General features: G+C 40.2%; 1 protein-coding gene across 2 annotated transcripts in view; it reads left to right on the top strand.

Moving 5' to 3' along the window:
* The window catches only part of PCSK5 (proprotein convertase subtilisin/kexin type 5), a 739798-nt gene that overhangs the window by 404600 nt on the left and 313670 nt on the right, over nt 1–21528 (top strand). For both annotated transcript variants that reach the window (XM_030193725.1, XM_030193726.1), the window contains exon 9: nt 4880–4980. In XM_030193725.1, the coding sequence (XP_030049585.1) occupies nt 4880–4980 (101 nt within the window). The remainder of the gene's footprint in view (nt 1–4879; nt 4981–21528) is intronic.

The raw sequence follows: 21528 nt of genomic DNA, 5'->3' as shown, positions 1-21528 counted from the left end.
GATTTATCCAGTCAATATTGGGGTAATCAAAATCACTCATTATTATACTGTTGCCCAATTTGCCAGCTTTCCTAATTTGTATAAACATTTCTTCATCTGTTGTCTGTTCTGTCCTGGTGTATGGTAGTACTACCCTACAAGAATATGCCTTCCCTTCACACATTGAATTTCTATCCATAATGATTCCACACTGCTATCTGTTTTATGTGGAATGTTTATTTTATTTGACTCAATTCCCTCTTTAACATATAGTGCAACACCTCCTCCAATTTGATCCCCTCTATCATTGCGATATAATTTATACTCTGTTAACACAGTGTGCCATTGATTGTCCTCTTTCCACCAAGTCTCTGAAATGCCTATTATATCTACCTTATCATTTACTTCTATGTACTCTAACTCTCCAGTCTTATTTTTATTTATTTATTTTGGCTTCTATCATTTGTATACAGGCACTTCAAATTGTGTTTTTTTTCCTGCAGAGGTATCAGCTTCAAATGCTCTGGAGATTAGATGAGTCTTGAGCCACTTTGGATTTATGGAATGAAAGTTCCAGTCTAAGTTGAGATGGGAGGGAATTTCAGGACAGAGAGGTACTGTGCAGAAGAAAGCACTGGACCAGGTTCTGTCTAGTCGTGTATGATAGAGAATACACCGATGGCAGTTGTTAAAGAGAGCACAGAGTTCTAGTAGGTATGTAAGGGATGATCAAGGGTGAGAGATAGGAAGGGATGCCAGAGTGCAGCATCTAATGAAGAATTTTGTACTGGATTAAGTAGGACATTAGGAGCCAATTGTAATGGAGAAAAAGGGGAGTGAGACGATGTATGTGCTTCTCTTCTTGGACGCCAATATTTTCCTTCAGTAGGCCCATCCTCTCCATCGTGCTAATACAAGTGCACTAACCTCTCATCCCTTTTAGTCTTTTAACTCTTTTGTACTTTGATGTTTTAATGAAAATGTAAAACTTTAGGGGTAACGACATACTACCTAGCAATTGCAGAGATTCATTTATAGCACCAGTATAGCAATTCTTCAAGTGCTGACTCAAAAAGATGAATCCATCCTGTTAGTTTTATTTTTCACAAACATACTTCCCCAAGAAAACTTATTAATGATTGTCAGATTTTCATTTCTGTTGACCTTGATGTGTCTGTTTACATGTTATATTTCTTCACTGATGTTTTTGCTCACTAATAGGGAGGCACAGAAGAATTTCATTCCTCAAGGAATCTCTTTTTTTCAGCGTATGCCATCCTTTTATCATAAGTAGTGTTGACTTCTTTGCACTAGAATTTCATTTGTTTCTAATGATCTGGCAGGCACACTGATCTGATCAAAGACGCTGTTTTAAGAGGAGAGAGCGTAGGAGGCCCCAAGGAGTCATGTTTAACAGATATTTTTAACAGAATGCCCCATGTGAGATGCTTCACTCACACAATCGCCACTTGATAACTGTTGACCAGGGTTTATTAGCTGCAGTCGAGGCTAAAGTTAGAACTTTCTAATAAAGGACAAGTTTTCACAGGAAAACACCACAACTGACCTAACAATATTCTGTTCCCCTCCACCCCTCACCACAGGGCCGTGCCTAGGGTCTCTGGCGCCCCCCTGCAGCCTATCAGTTGGCGCCCCCCCTGCAGACTATCAGTTGGCGGCGGCGGGGCCCCCCCCCCCTGTGAAAATGATCGCTCACCACTTGCCATACTGACAGGAATTGCCAGCAATATTCTTAGAAACAAATTGCTATACATTGCAAAATAAGATAGCAGATGTAAATTCTCAAAGTGGACATATTCCAAACACTAAAATGAAAATAAAATGATTTTTTTTCTACCTTTGTTGTCTGGTGACTTTCTTTTTCTGATCATGCTGGCCCAGTATCTGATTCTGCTGCTATCTGTCCTCTTAACTCCGTTTCCAGGGCTTCCTTTCCATTTATTTCTTTCCTTTCCTCCTTTCTTCTTCATTTCTGGTCCTCAGCTTCTGCCTATTTTCTTCATCCATGTGCAGTTTTTCTCCTCTCTTCCTTTTCCCTCATTTCATCTCCTTCATATCTCTTCCCTCCCCTCTATGTCCAGCAATTTCTCCTCTCTCCCTGAGCCCTGCCCTCCCAATCCATGCCCATCCATGCTCCTCTGTCCCCTGCCCCCTCCATTCATCCCTTTCCAGCAATTCCCCTCTCTCCCTGAGCCCTGCCCTCCCAATCCATGCCCATCCATGCTCCTCTGTCCCCTGCCCCCTCCATTCATCCCTTTCCAGCAATTTCCCTCTCTCCCTGAGCCCTGCTCTCCCAGTCCATGCCCATCCATGCTCCTCTGTCCCCTGCCCCCTCCATTCATCCCTTTCCAGCAATTCCCCTCTCTCCCTGAGCCCTGCCTTCCCAATCCATGCCCATCCATGCTCCTCTGTCCCCTGCCCCCTCCATTAATCCCTATCCAGCAATTTACCTCTCTCCCTTCCATGACCCCCCTCGCATCCATGCTCCTCTCTCTCCCATGTCCCAGCCTGGCCCGCCCTCTTCTCCCCCCCCCTTCGCATCCATGCCCCTCCCTTCGCATCCATGCTCTCGTTTCTCCCCTGCCCTCCCGCTCCCATTGTTCAACTGCCCACCCTCTTCTTCCCCCCCCCCCCCCCCACATCCCTTTTCTTTTTTTTTTCTTTTTTAAATTTACCTCCGTGGCGGTTCTGGCAGCGCAGCGTCAGGGAAGGAGGCGGCGCTCCCGACGTCTAGCCTTCCCTTCGCTGTGTTCCGCCTTCTTCTGACATCATCCTTGACGTCAGAAGAAGGCGGAACACAGCGAAGGGAAGGCTAGACGTCGGGAGCGCCGCCTCCTTCCCTGACGCTGCGCTGCCAGAACCGCCACGGAGGTAAATTTAAAAAGAAAAAAAAAGAAAAGGGATGTTGCGGGAGGGCGAGCGAGGTGAGCATGGTGTGGTGGCGCCCCCCAGAGGGAAGCGCCCCCTGCCATGCTTACCTTGCTTACCGTGTTAGCACGGCCCTGCCTCACCACACACACAGATCAAGAAGGAAAACAAATTGCAATGCAATTTCTATGCTTATCAGGTCACAGAAATAGAACTATGCAGCACGGGCAGGCGGGCCTAAGCCCAAAGTGGGTGGGCACAAGAACCCTACCCACCAACCAGCATCTCGCCCTCCACCCCCTCAGGTGATGGAGGGTCTCGTAAATCCACTCCCCTAACCCCCCAGTACCTTTTAAGTCTGTTAGTCCTTTGCTGGCAACGAGCAGTGACTCATATCCATTGCTCACGCTGGCTCCAAGACTAGGGCCAACATGTGTCAGAGGGAAGCCTTGGAACAGGCTCGAGCTCGAAGGACCCATAGTAGATGATGGTAGACGTAGACCAAAATGGTTCCTAGTAATTTCACCATCTGAGTGGAAATAAGTGGAAATAGGCTTAGGCAGGCTAGAAAAATCTACATTTTTAAAAATCTAATTTTATAATCTGTGTGTAGCATTATTTGTGATTGCTTTTTAGTTTTACTGTAAAATATACAATACTCAGATTCCTCCAGGATGTGGTGCAGTTTATAAATGTTAAAATATGATTTTATATTTAAGAAAAGAGAAGCTATTTAGCATAGCTTACCTATTCAGAAGTTAGAGGGAATATAGGGGCTTTTTTACAAAGGTGCGGGAGGGCTAACGCATGGGCTAGCACGTGTGCCTGGCGGTAATTCCGAGTTTGGCGTGTGCCAAATCCCACGGTAGAAAATAATTTTCTGTTTATAAAGAAAATTCTGTTTTTTTCTCTTGTCTTTATGCTTTCCTGTCATTTTAATGGTGTTCCTTTCCCTGTATATATTTGTGTGTTAACTGCTTTTATATGCTTATTGAAGCAAACAGAAATAAACATACACTCAAAATTGACTTGGTAGTCAACAAAACAGCAAAATAACTGCAATCTTCATAGTATCAAACAGATACAACAAAGAGTAAACTATATGCTCCTAGAAATAAGTTGCAACAGCCCAACTCCCTTACAATTTATCCTCACAGACTATGCAAGAATTAAAATTCCCTGAAAAGAGCATACAAAGAAAATTCAATCAAGATTGAAACAATGAAAAATTCCCAGCAAAATACAGAAAATGTTATTATTTTATGTCAGCTTCTTTGTGATGGATAACATGTACAAACTGTAAGGTTTATTTTTATTTTTTAATATTATAGATTGTCTTACCTAAAAACCTCCGCATTTCAAATGTAAATCTAATAAACAGAAATAAAAGAAGACAAAAAAATAAGACGATACCTTTTTTTATTGGACTAACTTAATACATCTTTTTGATGAGCTTTCAAAGGTAACCCTTCCTTTTTTGGATCAGAAAGTCAGACATTTCTGAATTTCTGATCTAAACCTTCGAAAGCTCATAAAAATAATGTATTTAGTCCAATAAAGAAGGTATCATTTTATTTATTTATTTAATTCTTTATTTATATCATTTTACATTTATTTACATGGTATAAATGTAAGGAAAATACAGAAAATATGAATAAAGAAAAAAACAAAATTATAAGGCAATAAAGTTCTCTATAAACTTTGTCCACTATTCATTGATCCAAGTACCAGGAAAATAGGAAGTATTATCATTTTATTTATTTAAGTATCATCGTTTTCTTTTCTAGGTCTTGTTTTATTTCTATTTATTACCTTTAAAAGTGGATTAACCCTGCAATCCTACCACTTTACCCAAGTATAAATCAAAACTGTATACAGACTGCAGGTTAAGATGGAAGATTTTAGGATTGCAAATGACCTTTTTGGTACTGATCCACATAAAACTGGCTTTTGGTTCTGTACTGACCCCTGCATCTGTACTGTGAGCTGCTCTTGTTCTGTTTCTTTCCAGATCACCACAGATCTGAGGCAGCGTTGTACCGACAGCCACACAGGAACCTCCGCCTCGGCACCTATGGCTGCAGGAATCATTGCATTGGCTCTGGAAGCAAAGTAAGCACTCATTACCCCCAGCAGAGCTGTGGCGGCAAGCATCATGCTGTTTCTTACCATATTTATGATGCAAAATTTGCTAGTATTCAAAAATTACCACTGTTTTGTTTCCTAGAGTACCTACTGCTTTCTTTTCATCCTCAAGTTAAATCTTGTATCTGTAAACATTTGTTTTCCTTCTGTAGAGAGGAAGGGGTGCATGTGTGTGTGCTTAACTTGAAAGGACTGGGATAAATGTGCGTAAGGGGACTATCCTGGGCACAGGGTGGTGCATCACCAATTTGTACCACAAAGCCCCTACTAAACCACATTTCTTCCCAGTCCTCTCTCCTGTCTTGCTCCAGGTAGACACTCTCTTATCCAAGGGAATAGGTTTTCTCGGGAGGGGGAGGGGGGATTATGAGGCCCTGGCTGGTCCCTCCAAAAGGTAACCCAAAGGTAGACATGGGGTGCTCCAACTCTCTTTACTGAAATTAGGTGCAAAACAATTACTCTTTTGAGAAAGTCTTCCTGTTCTAAGGTTGTGAAGAATTGAACAAACATTGTAATATTCCACACTTTCCTCTATCTGGGTCTGCGTTGGAGGCAAAAACACATATTAAAAACTTTGTTAGGATATTAAAAGCAAGAAGCCAGCAAAAGGGTCAGTTGGACTTCTAGGGGGCACTCAGGGAAGACAAAGCCATAGCGGAGAGATTAAATGAATTCTTTGCTTCAGTCTTCACCGAAGAAGATTTGGGAGAGATACTGGTGCCAGAAATAGTATTCAATACTGATGAGTCAGAGAAACTGAATGAAATCTCTTTAAACCTCGAAGATGTAATGGGGTAATTTGACAAACTGAAGAGTAGAAAATTGCCTGGACTGGATGGTATTCATCCTAGAGTACTGATAGAATTGCAGAACTATTATTAGTAGTATGTAATTTATCTTTAAATCAAGCATGGTACCAGAAGATTGGAGGGTGGCCAATGTAACACCAATTTTTAAAAAATGTTCCAAAGGTGATCCGGGAAATTATAGACTGATGAGCCTGACGTCGGTGCTGGTCAAAATGGTAGAAACTATTGTAAAGAACAAAATTACAGAGCATATTCAAAAGCATAGATTAATGAGACAAAGCCAACATGTATTTAGTCAAGGGAAATCTTGCCTCACCAATCTATTACATTTCTTTAAAGAGGTGAACAAATGTGGATAAAGGTGAGTCGGTTGATATTCTGTATCTGGATTTGACAAAGTACCTCATGAAAGACTCCAAAGGAAATTGGAGAGTCATGGGATAGGAAGTAGTGTTCTAATGTGGATTAAAAACTGGTTAATAGATAGAAAGCAGTGAGTAGGGATAAATGGTCAGTATTCTCAATGGAGATGGGTAGATAGTGGGTGGGTAGATAGTAGGGTTCCCCAGGGGTCTGTGCTGGGACCACCACTTTTTAATATATTTATAAATGATCTAGAGACGGGAGTAAGTAGTGAGGTAATTACATTTGTTGACTATACAAAGTTATTCAAAGTTCTTAAATTGCGAGAAGATTGTGAAAAATTACAAGAGGACCTTAGGAGACTGGGAGTCTGGGCATCCAAATCTAAATTTAGGTGCAGTTATTAGAATATGCTTAAATCTATACGTAGTTTATAGAATATGCTCAACACCCATTTTCTACAACTATATTTATTTGCAGCCATTTACACCAATGAAAACCTGGTGTAAATGCTGACGCCTAAATTATGCAAGGAATGGGCATATTCTTTAACACCATTTGTAAATTCTAGGAATGCCCATGACCCACCCATAGCCTCACTCCATTTTGAGATCCATGTCTTAGAATTTACATTTATCACTTTGTAGACTACGCTTAGACATTTATGCGTGTAAATTCTAATTAATGCTAATTTGTCAGTAATTGCTTGTTAAGTTCAATTATTGGTGCTGATTGGCTTGTTAATTAAGTTGCGCACAAATCCAGAATATGCCCAGATTTCCGTGTGCAACTCAAATTGCATTATCTAGAATCTAGGGAATAGTGTCCAGATAAGAGGCTTACTGGAAACAGGAGAAGACCATAAATTGCCTATAAATACAAAAACAAATCACAGTTCAAAAGAATTCTATTATTGAAAACCTTGGGAGAGTTAAACAAAAGAAGCCTGACTTAGCTATTGTTTCGCCCATACGTAGGTTGCTTCAGGGCCAGACATGATGGGAATAAAAGACAACACTTCAATTGAGTATGATTAGTCCATCATATGAATAAGCAGAATCTCTTTCCATCCTCAGTGTTGAGCCTAGTGGGAGATTCTGCTGATTCATATGGACTAATTAAAAGGCAGCAAGTGAGTGTGTCTCCTTCTAATATGTCCCTGATGCAACCTATGTATGAGTAAAATGTGACCACATTGGGCTTCTTTTGTTTGAGTCTCCTACTAAATCCTATCCTTTCACTGTTGTCTACCAAATATCAGGTTTTCCCGAATATCCTCTGTGGTGAAAAGAGATATCTGCTTGTGATTCAATGTGTTTTGAAACATTTCAAAAGATGTTTGTAGCCTGAGTAAAGATATTTATTGTGTTCAGAGGGCTGAGCCTGCTTACACTCTTTATTATCAGACTCCCCTTCAGTTATCCCCGAAATAAAATGCTTCCATATAAATACATGACTTGCTGTTCTTCGACCAAGGCACTCTGTTTCCTTCATGTCTCCGAGGCCTTGTCCCTGAATATTTTTACTCTGGCTCACAGCTGGAGTAACTCCTATAGGCTTACTTTTTACATCTTCAACTCCCATTCTTTCCAATAGAAGGAAAAATGTAATTTTCTTTCCTTCCATAAAAAAATGGGGGTTGGAGGAGGGTGACCCAGTCTGTTTTGTTCTGACTGGTTCCATTGGAACTGATTTGAAAGAGAGTCTGAGGAAAGAGGTAGGAAAGTCCCTTTCTAATGATGTTGCTTGCCAATTTTAAAGAGAGATAGAATCACAATCAATATATTGCATCATGGCAACTAATTTATTAAAAAAACTTCTGTATTGCTTTTATAAATAATATAATATATTCAGTGTACAATATAAAAACATGTTGAATAATCAAGTGGCTTACAGCACACCCCATGCCCTGCTTAAATAATTTAAAAGCTAATTCCAATCTAATATCCAGTAGCTCCTCATTCCACCGTTTTAGTTCTACTGTTGTAGATGTCCTATTGCTAATCATGTTTGACCTCCCAGTCAGTTGGCACATCGCAACCTAATCTCATTACCTGATCTCAAACACCTATTAGGATGATACAAGCTGCCTGTAGCAGACAGGTAAGAGGACTTACTCTCCCTCAAAATTCTAATTTTAAATTGTTGATTTAATATTTATTCTTGGAGCCTACAGGTAGCTAGTGCAAGACCCTCAACATAGGTACAGCTCTCCCCCCCCCCCCCCGGCCTTACCAAGATCAGTCAGGTAGACACCTTTGCACTAATTGGATTTTCTTTACTAAACCCCATAGTGTCCCCATCAATAACGTGTTTTAACTGAGATATTAACTGTCAAGCTTAACTTGTGATATCCAAGTTCTCAGCAGTGAATCCAGTTTGCATTTTAAGAAAACAGAGAGTATTTGTTTTGCATGGCATTTTTTTTTGTATCCTCTTGATTTTGCTATGCTCTGTGTCCATGGACTCACTTTAAGCTGAGATTCTGCTACTAGCATAGACTTTCTTATTGTGTCTTTGCTTGTATTTTTATTATGTAAGCTTTTTTATGTATCCCCGCCTTTGAATAAAGGCGGTGTACAAATAGATATTCTAATATTCTTTCCATGCCATTGAACACTCCCGTGACTCTAAATTAAATGACCCGTCCATAAAAACTCCCAGATCCTTTATCTGCTCAGCTGGAACACCCTCCATCCCTTCTGATGCAATTCTAAACCCATCCCAGTTACCCTTATCTAATCCTAGTTGGCTAAGATCTCTGTTCATTTCCATTCAACTTAAGTCCAGTTTAACAACCACTGAAATATTTCCCCAAGATATGTGTTAACCTTTACCTTTAGTTCAGCAAGCCCTCGTTCCACAGGAACATTCAATTGAATATATTCCAAATAGCACTGATATTCAAGATCCCATGCTTTTTATCAGAACTTCAGAGGGGACATGTAGATGTTAAATCACAGCAGGAAGAGGAATGAAAAACATCCCAGAACATGCTTCCTCCACCAGCATCCTCCTCACATTCATTCACACACCTACAGCAGCTGGACTTTTCTACACACATTCACTCATACTCCAAAACCCCAAGCCTGCTGTTCATACTCACACATCATTAAACTTCCACGGGACACACTTGGCCCAAACTTAATGACAAAACAAAAAAGGCTTTTACTACAAAGTAACCTGTCCTCCTTTCCATGGGTTGAGAAGGGATCTGGAAATTGGAGGTCTCCTGGTGCCGCTTGGTCCTTCCAGCTACTGCCTCTAAGGGAGGGAACACCTGTTTCTACTTACAGAGGAGGAACATGTGCATATTTGGGTGAATCTGAAAGCAAATAAAAAGAAGATGCCTCCCAGAGAACCCAGAAAGGAGTAGCTTCAAAGCTGAAAAGACAACAGAAGACAACACTACACCTCCAGGGAAAACTCTGGGGCATGCATACATGTTTGGATGGAAGGATATTTGCCCTTTTGAGAGTCTGCTCTGGTTAGCCAGAGAAAATGGAAGACACTTATAGCATAGGGAGGCAATAGTTACACTTAGAAGCATGAATAAAAAATGCAAAAGATGCACAAGAGGGGAACGTAAGTGTTAAGGCAAAAAAGCCATAGGCAAGCAAGGTATATGAAAGCATGTTCCTTTCCATTGCATGCAAATGAGGACTATGACCAAAGCAGAGAAAGGAAGTTCAGTTTGATAAGGCCTAGGGAGTTATTTTCTGATCGCAATAAACTTTTATCATTTCTGTAAGAGCATCTGGGATTTCCCTTGTGCATGTTATGACCCCAGAGTGATTATGTTTCAGAGAATATGCAAACAAATGTAGTGATCATTGTATTCGATTAGGTTTATGTACCACCTTATCCCCCAGGAATAAAAACAGAGCGACAAAACCTCAAGAATGATACAACAGCAAAGGAAGAGGAGTGAGTTACAACAAATGAAGAATCGAGGATATTAAAGCAACTACCTAGTTGCAACTACTTTATGCACAGTTGCTAACTGTATTACAACAACTGAGAATTATAGTGTGTTATATGGTTTCATACTTTTAAGGATAAAACTGCCCTGAAGTTTGATGGATTCCTGATGCAGGTGTCATTGCTGAGGTCTTGTCCAGTCCCTTTAATAAGTGTATTGCTTTAATTTCTTGGATTCTTCGTTCGTTGTACCTCACTCCTCTTCCTTTGCTGCCACCTTATTCCCAAGAAGGGGACCCAAAATAGTTAACTATATACTTATGATTGCCCAGTCACAGCTATTCAGCCTTCTTAGCATTCTCTGCTCCTGAATACTTAAATTCAGATACTTTCTGGACTCGATTGGTTCCACTCATTCCTTTGTGATCGCACCTTTCAAGTAGCACATGGCACATCTGTTTCCCAGACTGCAGACTCAGTGAACTGCAGTGTCCCACAAGAATATAGCCTATCTCCCACCCTAGACAACATGTTGTTAGTCCCCTTTCTAAAGGTTATACAATCACAGGAGTGCAGTCCCTTCTGCTATTCTGACAACTTTGAGATCATTTATACACTTTCCACAACGTTGTGTACTACAGAAGATCACAACTCCTGCCTGCAGCTAGTATCTACCTGGCTTTAAGAAACTCTCCTGTTTTTAAACATCTCTTAATGCAAGGCCATACACTTTCCCAAACCCAGATGTGTTGCACCTGCCTCTTCTTCCATTTGAAATCAAACTATTGCCTTTCAAGACTCCATAAAAATTCTGGGTATGATCTTTGACCCTGAACTGTCATTCAGAAAACAGTCTTCTTTTTTTTTGCATTACATAGGATCAGAGCAGTCAAACTTTTTTTTTTCCTTCCTCCCTCATCAGTACCCTCATTTTCGCCCATATCTCATTTGGATTGTTGTAACTCTTTCATCTCTCAATGTACAACTTGTGCAATCCACCACTATAAAACTTCTTTACAACTCCACTCAATTTAACCAATTACTCCCCTTTTTAATTGCTGAACACTGGTTGCCTGTTTCTGCAAGGATTAAGTTCAAAATCTTGAACTTGGTCTACAAGGGACTACTACCTTCTGCCCCTGGTTATGTATCTAGACTTCTAACCTTATATACTCCATCATGATCATTACAGTCATTGCAACAAACTTTGTTATATCTTCCATCTCACATACCTTGATACAAACCTCACTGCTTTCTGCTATATAATACCCTCTCTGTGGAACATGCTACCACTGAGCATTAGAACTGAGTCCTCATTTGGAAAACTTAAGATATGAATTAAAATGCGGTTATTCCAATGCACTTACAACCAACATTGGAGGGGGGATGGAGCTAAGATTGAGACAGGGCATTTGGTATCTCTCTAGTGATCCCTTACCTGACTCTTTATGAGCAAACATAAGTGTAAAGCCAGGGTCTGTCCCTTAGAGACCTGGATTACCTCTATTTTTGATCCTATGGATACTTTCATAGAACATGGAGGAACTCATCTGTAGAGGGACTTCTGATTGGGGCCTTACTGTATACAGTACAGCAACAGAAGAAAAGGTCAAAGTACACTCAACAATAAAAATGCAAACAAAAAAAAACAAGGGCTGTTAAAGAATGGGAAAGTCAAGAGTCATTTATTGCTAGATCTGACACAGGCCGTGTTTCGGCATTACATGCCTGTGTCAAGAGGTCTTGAACAAAAATAAAGGACTTGTGACTTTTCCATTCTTGATTGGCCTTTGGTGCTTTTTTTTTTTTTTGCATTTGGGGTTTTACCAGAGACAGGAGAACTGGAAGAGATGAATTCCACTTTGATCCCAGACTAATGAAGGCCTCCAATGCAGCCAGGTACTTCCTTCCCTAGAGTTGCAAATACTATAGAGTCGTGTACCAAAGTGGTTCTTGATGACTGGTCCTGAGGAGCAGATGTCGGAGCGGATTCTTTTGGAGAAGGGAGTTCATGCCTTGAGCTTCAAGACACTCAAGCTGGAACAGCATTGAATTTGGAAAGAACAACCTTTTATTTTCCCCTGTGCGACCTGCACCTCCTACGCTCTTTGACATTTCGGTTTCTTTGTGCTTTGGATGCTGTATTAGTGGATGTATCCTATGTTATATTAATCGGCATTTACCAGCTTTGGCTAAGACTGTACAATTGACTTCTGAGGAAGGTGCTTGTCGTGCTAAAACGCAGTTCTGCGTCGAGTCATTTTCAGCCAATAAACCACTTGCTTTGGAACTACATTGGTCTACCCCTTCTCTTTTGTGTTTTTTTGTTAAGGGGGCCACTTCTGCTAATTTGTTTTTTTAACTTATCAAGATCCATTAAATAAAACAAAAATGACTAAGATAAACAGCAGAAAAGTATTTTAATAGAGTCCTAGTACATAATCTGCTCAGATGAATGTCCTGGCAAAGAGACATCTGACTTTCTTTCATTCAAGAATCCAAATGATCACAGCCTTCCATTGCTTTTTTGTGGGACAGAAATTCTTAATATCTTTCTGGTTGAAAAGTGTAGATATGTCTGTTAGTGACTTTAAATTTCACGGAATACAACATTGCTGTCTCAGCCTTGTTATTCAAAAAATCCTTTCTTAAATGCATATTTTTTTCTGTGACTGTGTAGCCTTTGAAAAATCATGAAAGAAATGAGGCGAGTGTAAAATAGCAACATTAAGAAAAAAAATGCAACCAGTTCTCTGCAGGTTTCAGCATAGAATGAAATCAAAGCCAGCCCCATTCTCTGTTCTTTATCCTCAAATTGAAAAGGCTTTCTTGAATCAGGTTTTCTTTTTTATTTTTAATTGAGGAACCAATGTCTAATTTTTGCAATAATGAAGTATAAAAAATTGTGTGTCAGTGTATCCAGATACTTACAGCATGATTAACAGTGTCTTGTATATGTCCTCAAAGTTATCCCATAACTGAACCTCCATTCCTTAGACCCCCTTCATCTAAACCCTCTGTACCGTTAGGTTAAGTCAAACATGCAAGATATCCGCAATTCGAACAACATTTTTTTTCAGAAGAACCTCAACAGGCACTTAGCCATCTCTTCTTCAAGCTGAAGAGTTCTAACCTGTTTAGCCTCTCATTATAGGGGAGTCTGTTCATCCTCTTTATCTTTTGGTTACTCTTCTTTGTTCCTTCTCTAATTCTACTGTATCTTTTTTGAGAAGCAATGATCAGAATTGTACATAATACTCAAGGTGCAATTGAACTATAGAGTGGCACAGAGGCATTAGAATAATCACTCAGGGGTCCTTTTACAAAGCTGCGGTAAAAAGTGGCCTACGGTAGTGAAGACGCGGGTTATGGGCGTGCGCAGAATTATTTTTCAGCGCGTCTGTAAAAAAAGACCTCTTTTTTTTCTCCAAAAAATGGACGTGTGTCAAAATCAAAATTGCTGCGCGTCCATTTTGTGTCTCAGACCTTACCACCAGCCATAGACCTAGTGGTAAAGAATTTGTGCGGTAATGAACCTAAGCGCGCTGATGCCACTTGGCATGTGTACGCTATGCGCGCCAAAAAATAAAAAAATATATTTTTTTCAGATGTGTGTAGCGGATGTGCGCCAAAAATGAAATTATCGCAATAGCCATGCGGTAGTTGGGCAGTAAGTCCATTTGGGCGTGCGTTGGGCTTATGTGACTTAGTAAAAGGGCCCCTCAATTTTATTGTCCATTCCTTTCCTAATAGGAATATTAGGAACTATTAGGAATGACTGTTTGAAATGCTTCTCTCAGTAGGTGGCAGCAGCCACAAAAGCAGTGTTGTCTATGATGATGCACATCCCCCTGTGCTGTGCTGTGCAAAATATAAAGACAGCAGACATAAATTTCAAAAACTGACATATTCCAATCACTACATTACAAATTAAATAAAATAAACATGGAAAAAAAGATACCATTTCATTGGACTAAATAAAATTTTCAATTAGCTGTCAAAAACCAAAACCTCCTTTCTAAGGTCAGGATAGTATACCACTGTTACAATATCCTGTTCTGACCTTAGGAAGGAGCCTTTCAAAAGAGTTAGTAAAAAATTCCACGTTATTTTCATTTTCAATTTATATTTATTAATACAGCTACTACACTACTATATCCTAAACTAAAAATAAAATTCTTTTTTCTACCTTTGTTGTCTGGCCATTTACTTTTTCTTATTGGTCCCAGTCTCCAGATTCTGCTTTCCTTGTCATCTCTTAACTCTCTTGCCAAGATTCTGTCCATTTGTCATTTTTCATATTCCTCCTTTTCCTTTCAGCTTTCTTCAAACTTGTTTTCCGCCTCTCTTTCCAGATTGAATTCTTTCTAAATTATCCAGTCTTCACTTTCTCTCTTTTTACTGTGTCTACTTATAGCTTTTTCAACTCTGTCCCTCACACTGGATCTTCTATTCTTCAGTCTCTGACTAGCTCTATCACTAACTCAGCATTAGTCCTCTCTAACTCTGCCCCTTCCAACCAGCATCTGCCTCATCTCTCTTCCACCTTCCATCTAGTGTTTGCCCTCTCTCCCATCTCTACCCTTCTTTCATTGAGCACCTGCCCCCATCCAGTGTCTGCCCTCTTCCATTGAGCACCTGCCCCCTCTATCACCCTCTTCCATTGAGCACCTGCCTCCCTTTCTGCTTTCTTTCATTCAGTGTCTGCCCCTTTTCTTTCTCTGCCCCTTCCATCCAGCATGTGCCCTCTCTCTCCCTCTCTCTCTCTTTCTGTGCCCCTTTCTTCCAACATCTGTCCCTTATCTCTCTCTCTCTCACCCCTTCCTTCCAGTGTCTGCCTCTTCTGTCTCTCTGGCCCCTTCCATCCAGCATGTGCCCCCCCCCTCTCTCTCTCTCTCTGGCCCCTTCCATCTAGCATCTGCCCTCTCTCTCTCTCCCTCTACTGCTCTTTCATCCAGCATCTGCCCCTTCTCTCTTTCCCTTCTTCCATCCAGCTTCTTCCACCTTCTCTTTTCCCCTTCTTCCTTCCAGCATCTGCTCCCTCTTTCTCCCTTGTCTACCATCCAGCATCTACCCCTTCCCCCCCACACAACCCTGCCGCTGCTGCTCATGTCACTTCTTCGCACGAGCAGCTAAACAAGTTCACAGGCTGACTCTTCAAAGGCTCTGCCCTGGAACAGGAAGTGATGTCGGAGGGGGGTGGAACCAGCAGCTGTACCTATATAGATTTGACCCCACAATAACTTTTAACTTGTTTAACCACTGCTGCTGCTGGATTGGAGAAGTAGCGGTGGGGCTGGTGGTGGGAGGGAAGTGGAGAAAGTGGGGCATGCCAGGGCCACAGGGCACCTGGGAGCAGGAGGCCCTGTGTGGCCACCCCTTTGCCCCTGCCTAAGACCGGCCCTGACTTCCCTAAATTGCAAGGTTTATTAAGAAAGAAAAGAAGTACTTTTAATAATAGGCATGTTTGATAGTATATGACTCTTTCAACTTTTATGATTGCCTTACTGTCATCTTCCATTTAGGGAGGGCTATTTCAACCCTTCTACTTACCTTTGTTGAGGGCACACGTTTACTAGTGTGTTTTCACACACACTTTATAGATGCAAAATATACAGGGAAAATCAACAAGAAGCATACATGGATTTCAAACTGAAATCCCCATCCTGGACCTAGCACCATTCCTATTTATTTGATTTATGTATTTATTACATTTGTATCCCACATTTTCCCATATAGCAGTAGGCTCAATGTGGCTTACAGGTCCCGGAGAGGAGAATATTTCACGTAGGGGTTTAGCACTTTCCGAAAATGAGTCTAGCTGCCGTGTTCTGCGCGGTCTGGAGTTTCCTTAAGATCTGTTCTTTGCATCCCGCATATACGGCATTACAGTAGTCAACATGTGATAGTACCATTGTTTGAATTATGTTATGGAAAGTTTCCCTTGGGAAGTTCCTATAGAGAACAATGTCTCCAAACAGATAAGTTTTGCAGATACCATGGCAGCATGAATCTTTCTCCTAAACAGGGTATGTGGAGTATGATTTCATTCTTTTTACTGCTAATGCTTACCATAGTACTTGCATTGTGCCTAAGTCTGCTTCCTTCTGGAATTTACAGGGTATATGTATAAGCAACCTATCAAGGTGTGCTTGAAAATTGCTTTTAATTAGTCCTATTCTATTCTGGTACTTATATCCCGCTTATATCTACTTAATCTGCAAACGCCTGTGACACCCAATAGAATTGGAAATATTTCCTTATCTTTCTGCTCCTTTCCTGGGGTATGACTACATTGCTTAGTACTTAAGCATCCCCCATCCTCCCCCACCTGAGCATACAGTAATCAGTTGGCACTGACAGCTCTATGCCATTCTCATTTTTCTTCTGTTCTACTATGTCCAGTTTCCTTGCATCAAGCTTCTTTTCTGTTGAAATGGAAATAGCCCAGGTGTTCATTGCTTCTATGTTTTCCATAATTCTAATAGAATCACGATGCCAGTTCTTTCCTGTACAGCAATGCTGTAGCGTTTACAAAGTTTCCAGTAGATAATTCATGCTATCTTATTATGCAGAAATTTTCTTCTATCAGAATTTTGCAGCCAGCTATGAGATGAATAACTGCTTTCTGCTCCTCATTACAAAATCTACACGTCTGTTTTACTAAATTTTTTGTAATGTTGTTTGTGAATCATCGCATGCATAATTCCCAATCCTGAGCTGCATCTCTCAGTCTCTCATCCTTAAGTTTTAGTTCACCTCTCCATAACAAGTCACGTGTCCAGCTTTGATAGATGTGTGGCTCTTGAAGTAACACATTGTATTTTCCACTGTATTTGTGCATGTCATTTGATTTTCCTTGTTTGTCGATCTAATTCTTTAAAGAGTTTTTTCTCTTATTTTCAAATTCTGTTGCTTTCTTCTGTGTATACTGGAGGATGCTCACTCATTCCTTCTATTCATAGGAATGCTTATCCAAGTTTGATGATGGAGCTGGATTCTGGGCATTTACTTCCATACTTCAATACTTTTTATTTGGGTCTGTTGATGCTGCAAAGTAGGCCTATGTTTTGTAGCTCTTTATCAGAGATGGGTAGTAACGAAGTACTTGTACTTTGTTACAGTACTGAAGTACAGTTGGCAGTACTTTTACTTGTAATGAGTTACATTTTCTTACAATACTTTTTACTTGTAACGAGTTACATTTAAGATGTACTTAGTAACAGAGTACAAATTTGGAAAGTAGTTTTAAAAGAAAAGTATTTCCATCCCTCTACAGGCTTTCCAAATGATGTCAGGTGCAACTTGCAGCTGATTGGTCCTGAACGTCTGGTCCCAAAAACAGCTGAGCTGAGACTAGAAGTTTGGGTCCAATCAGATTTAAGCCAGGGTCTGACATCACCTGCAAATCCTAGTCCCTGCACTGTACACCTGCCCAGAACAGCTGTTGATTGGCTATTACTTTATTGTTGTTGTCAGGCTCAGGTGCCTCCCTAGTCTGAACTGCACCTTCACTGCATGCAGGGTCCACTCACCTTCCCTTCCCAACCACCATGGCCCTGCAGCACAGTTTGCTCCCTCCCTCCCATTGCACCTCTGCTGAACTTGTGCTAATAAACTATCATGGGAGATATGTGGGACCTGGCTTTCTGCAGCACTACTAGTGCTTCCTGCACCAGGCCCGCCTCCTCTGATGTAAACTTCCACGACGGGCACAGGAAGCAATAGCGGCACTGGAGAAATTTAGGCCCCATGTGTCTCCCATGGTAGTTTATTAGTGGGGACCCAGCAGAGGTGCATGGGACGGAGGGATGAGACTGTACTGCAGGACCACAGTGGATGGGAGGGGTGAGAGAGAGAGAGAAAAGTTTGGCAAAACTGGATGAATGGGGATGGAGAGAGAGTGACAGAAAGAGATGGGCCGATAATGGATAAAAGGGGGGGAGAGACAGAATCTATTGGCTGGGCGAGAGAGAAATTGGGAAGACTGGATAGGTAGGGAGAGAGAAAGAGAGAGAGAAGGCAAGGCTGGATGGGAGAGGAGAGAGAGAGAGTGAGTGAGTGACAGAGAGAGATGGAGCAATACTAGATAAAGGGGGAAGAGCTAGAGGCTATGGGCTGGGGAGAGTGAGAAACATTGGGCAAGACTGGATAGGTGGGGGCATTGGCAGTGTTGGAGTTGGTTATAGTGGAAGAGGTAAAGAAGAATGGAAAAAAATGGTACATGAACAGGAGACCCTTGGATAGAGAGTTAAAAGAAAACAGGAAAGCAGTAACCAGAGACTTAGACCAACACAAGTAGAAATAAAATGGCCAGACAGCAAAGGTAGAAAAAATAAATTTTTTTTAGGATGTGGTAGCCATGTTAGCCTACTTTAAAAGTTAATAAATAAAAGAAAAATACAAAAAAATGACACCTTTATATTGGACTATATACATTTTTTACTAACTTTCAGAGACCAAACCCTACTTCTTCAGGTCGGGACAGTATACTCTGTAATAGCATGCTTGTCCTGACTTAAGGAAGGAAGTTTTAGCCACCAAACACTAGTCAAAAAATGTAATAAGTTAGTCCAGTAAAAAGGCATCACTTTATTATCTGCTTGTGTTTTATTTGTTAATTTTTAATATAGCAAATGAATATGTAAGTTTTTGATATTTATATCTGCTCTCTTTATATTTTGCATGTCACAAAGGGACATGTCACTGTTTCTTTGGTTTTGCACTGTATGCAGGGTATGGCTTCTTGGGGGTTCAGTTTAATTTGTGCCTACAAATTTCTGTTTTTATTTTGTGGTTACTTATTCTATACTTCATGAGGGGCTACCTCTGTTAATGTGTGAAAAGGTGGGATATTCTGTTAGCATCAAGTATCTGTATGGGACTAATCTGTACCACTCCAGTTTGTTTTGCTTTCCAATAGGTCTATTAATGTTTTTCTGCCCACTGCAATGTTCAGGGTGTTTGTTTGTTTGTTTTTTCTATGAAGGACCTTGTGTAACCCCCTGGAAGTTTGCTTGTAAACATAGTAGATTCTGTGATCTAACTTGTTAAAAATACTTTTTTATTTTGTAGTAAAAAAGTCATTTTAAGAGCTGTACTTTATTACTTGTACTTGAGTAAATTTTTTGGATAAGAGTTTCTACTTTTACTTCACTGCTTTTGTAGCCAGTACTTTTACTTTCTACTTAAGTACTTAAAAAAAGTAACAAACCCATCTCTGCTCTTTATGTATAATCAATTTCTGAGTCTCATTCTTCCCTCACCTCAAGGAGTGTGCAATTTGCATACACTAGATCTTGTAAATCACCTTGTGGGCATACACATTTCATGTTTGTAAATCTAGTTTTTCAAGATCTTTATGAAACCAGCTCACAATTCCAAAGCTATATGAGAATATGGAAATTGCAACCTGCTTAATAGCTTGTTTCGCTGTTAGAGCACTTCTCAGTATCAGTTTTAATCTTCTATAATATTCTTTTCTGATCTTATCTGTCAGTGATGTGTGGCTCTTTCCTCTACTCCTAGATATTTACATACACCTCTGTAATCACTTATGTCACAGTCATCAGAGAGAGGTTTTCAGTTTTGCTTAATTTTCCTCTAAGGAATTGTTGCCTTAGCACATTTATGCAGTCCAAAAGATATCCTGATGTCATCGGAAAAGCTTTTCCTTATTGGGAAAGTATGTGCGCTTATTTTTGTCTGCAGCAAGCGTGGGCCAATGTTGAAAGAAAAGTTTCTACAGAAATCCCTTAGGAAATTACCCTCAATTATGTATTACAGTTTACAATTCTAAAATATTATCTCTTTTTTTCTAGAAAAAGAAGGTAGCACTATTGAAAACAGTTATATATTACTATCAGTGCATAACTGAAATTATTTGTGCTCAAATCATGTCTTCCATTGTGTCTGCTTCCCATCTTTTGTGTTCTTGAATGATTCATGTTGGGTTGTTTTTCAGCCATAACGTAACAAAACCAAATGTCCTAAGACATTTTGAGCTAGACCTGTTTTTTTTTTATATCGAATAAGGCACAAAAAGGTGCCCTAACTGACCAGATGACCACTGGAGGGAATCAGGGATAACCTCCCCTTACTGACCCCCTCCCACCCCCAAACAAATTAAAAGCATTACTCACTAGTCTCTATGCCAGCCACAGATGTTCTACTCGGGTCCATTAGAGCAGCATGCAGGTCCATGGAGTAGTCTATTGGTCAGTGCACTGCACTGCAGACAGGTAGACCCAAGCCCATACCTCCCCCTACCTGTTACTCTTGTGGTGGAATCTGTGAGCCCTAAGGGAGCAACAGTGAGATGTGTATCTGGGAGCATTTGTTTGAACCCCACTGCAGTACCCCCTAGGGTGCCCCATTGCTCTCATGGGATGTTTGAGGGACCAGTCTACTAAAAATGCTGGCCCCTCTTACATCACAATCGGTTGATTTTCTGCATTTTTCACTTGGATGTTTTTTTTAATGGTAAAAAAAAATACAAAGCACAAAACCATGTTTGAAACACTATTTTCCTTTTTTCAAAAATGACCTTCTTTTCTATTCGGATTTTGGATGTTTTGTGTAAAACGTCCAAAATCAGACTTAGATGTCATATCGAATATGACCCTCTGCATCTCCTAAACATCCTTTGTAATTCATTCTCTGAAACTGGGCTTAAGTAATCCACAACCTGTTAGTTGAAGTTTCAATAGCATTAGTAGACACCAGATCAAAATCATATCTCAGCTGACAGGATTTCTATCTTACCTCTAAAATATGAGACCAACATTTCTGCTATAGGGACATCTGTATCAGCAGTATGTAATAACTCTGCAGAATCTTTGAGAAAGTTAATTTTAAAGAGTTTTAATTGGTTTATCATATTACTTTCGATCACTTGTAAAGAATAAGCCCACTTTTTCTGACACAGTTGTTTCCTCATTAGCAACCTCATCAAATCATGGGTTAGATTTCCTTTTCATTCTAAATTTCTTATTTAATACAGCAATCTCATCTAGTATTTCATTGCTCATGATATTCTAATCGTCAATCAAACAATCTGGATTTTCTTTTGTCAATACAACCTGGAAGTTAAATCTATTCTAAAATTCTTGTACATCAATTTTCCAATTAATAACAAGATCTAAGAGAAAATGATGGGACAATGGCATTGGTTGCCAGGAAATAGAGCCCATTCTTAAACTGAAAGATAGATGATTTGTGTAGGTGAGCAGATATAGATGGTGTAAATTTATATCTCCAATTAATAAAACATAATTGTAATTGATGGCCATAGCGGGTTAAAAAAATCATAAAAATCCTCCTTAGCTTCAAATCACCTACCAGGAGGACAATAAATTAGCATAGAGCATAAAGAATCCTCAAAGTATTCACCAGAAACTTCACACACACCAACATTTCCAGT

This window comes from Microcaecilia unicolor, chromosome 2 (genome assembly GCF_901765095.1).
Source record: "Microcaecilia unicolor chromosome 2, aMicUni1.1, whole genome shotgun sequence".
NCBI lineage: Eukaryota > Metazoa > Chordata > Amphibia > Gymnophiona > Siphonopidae > Microcaecilia > Microcaecilia unicolor.
Note: the sequence above shows the minus strand (reverse complement) of the source record. Positions and strands in the feature narration are given on the sequence as shown.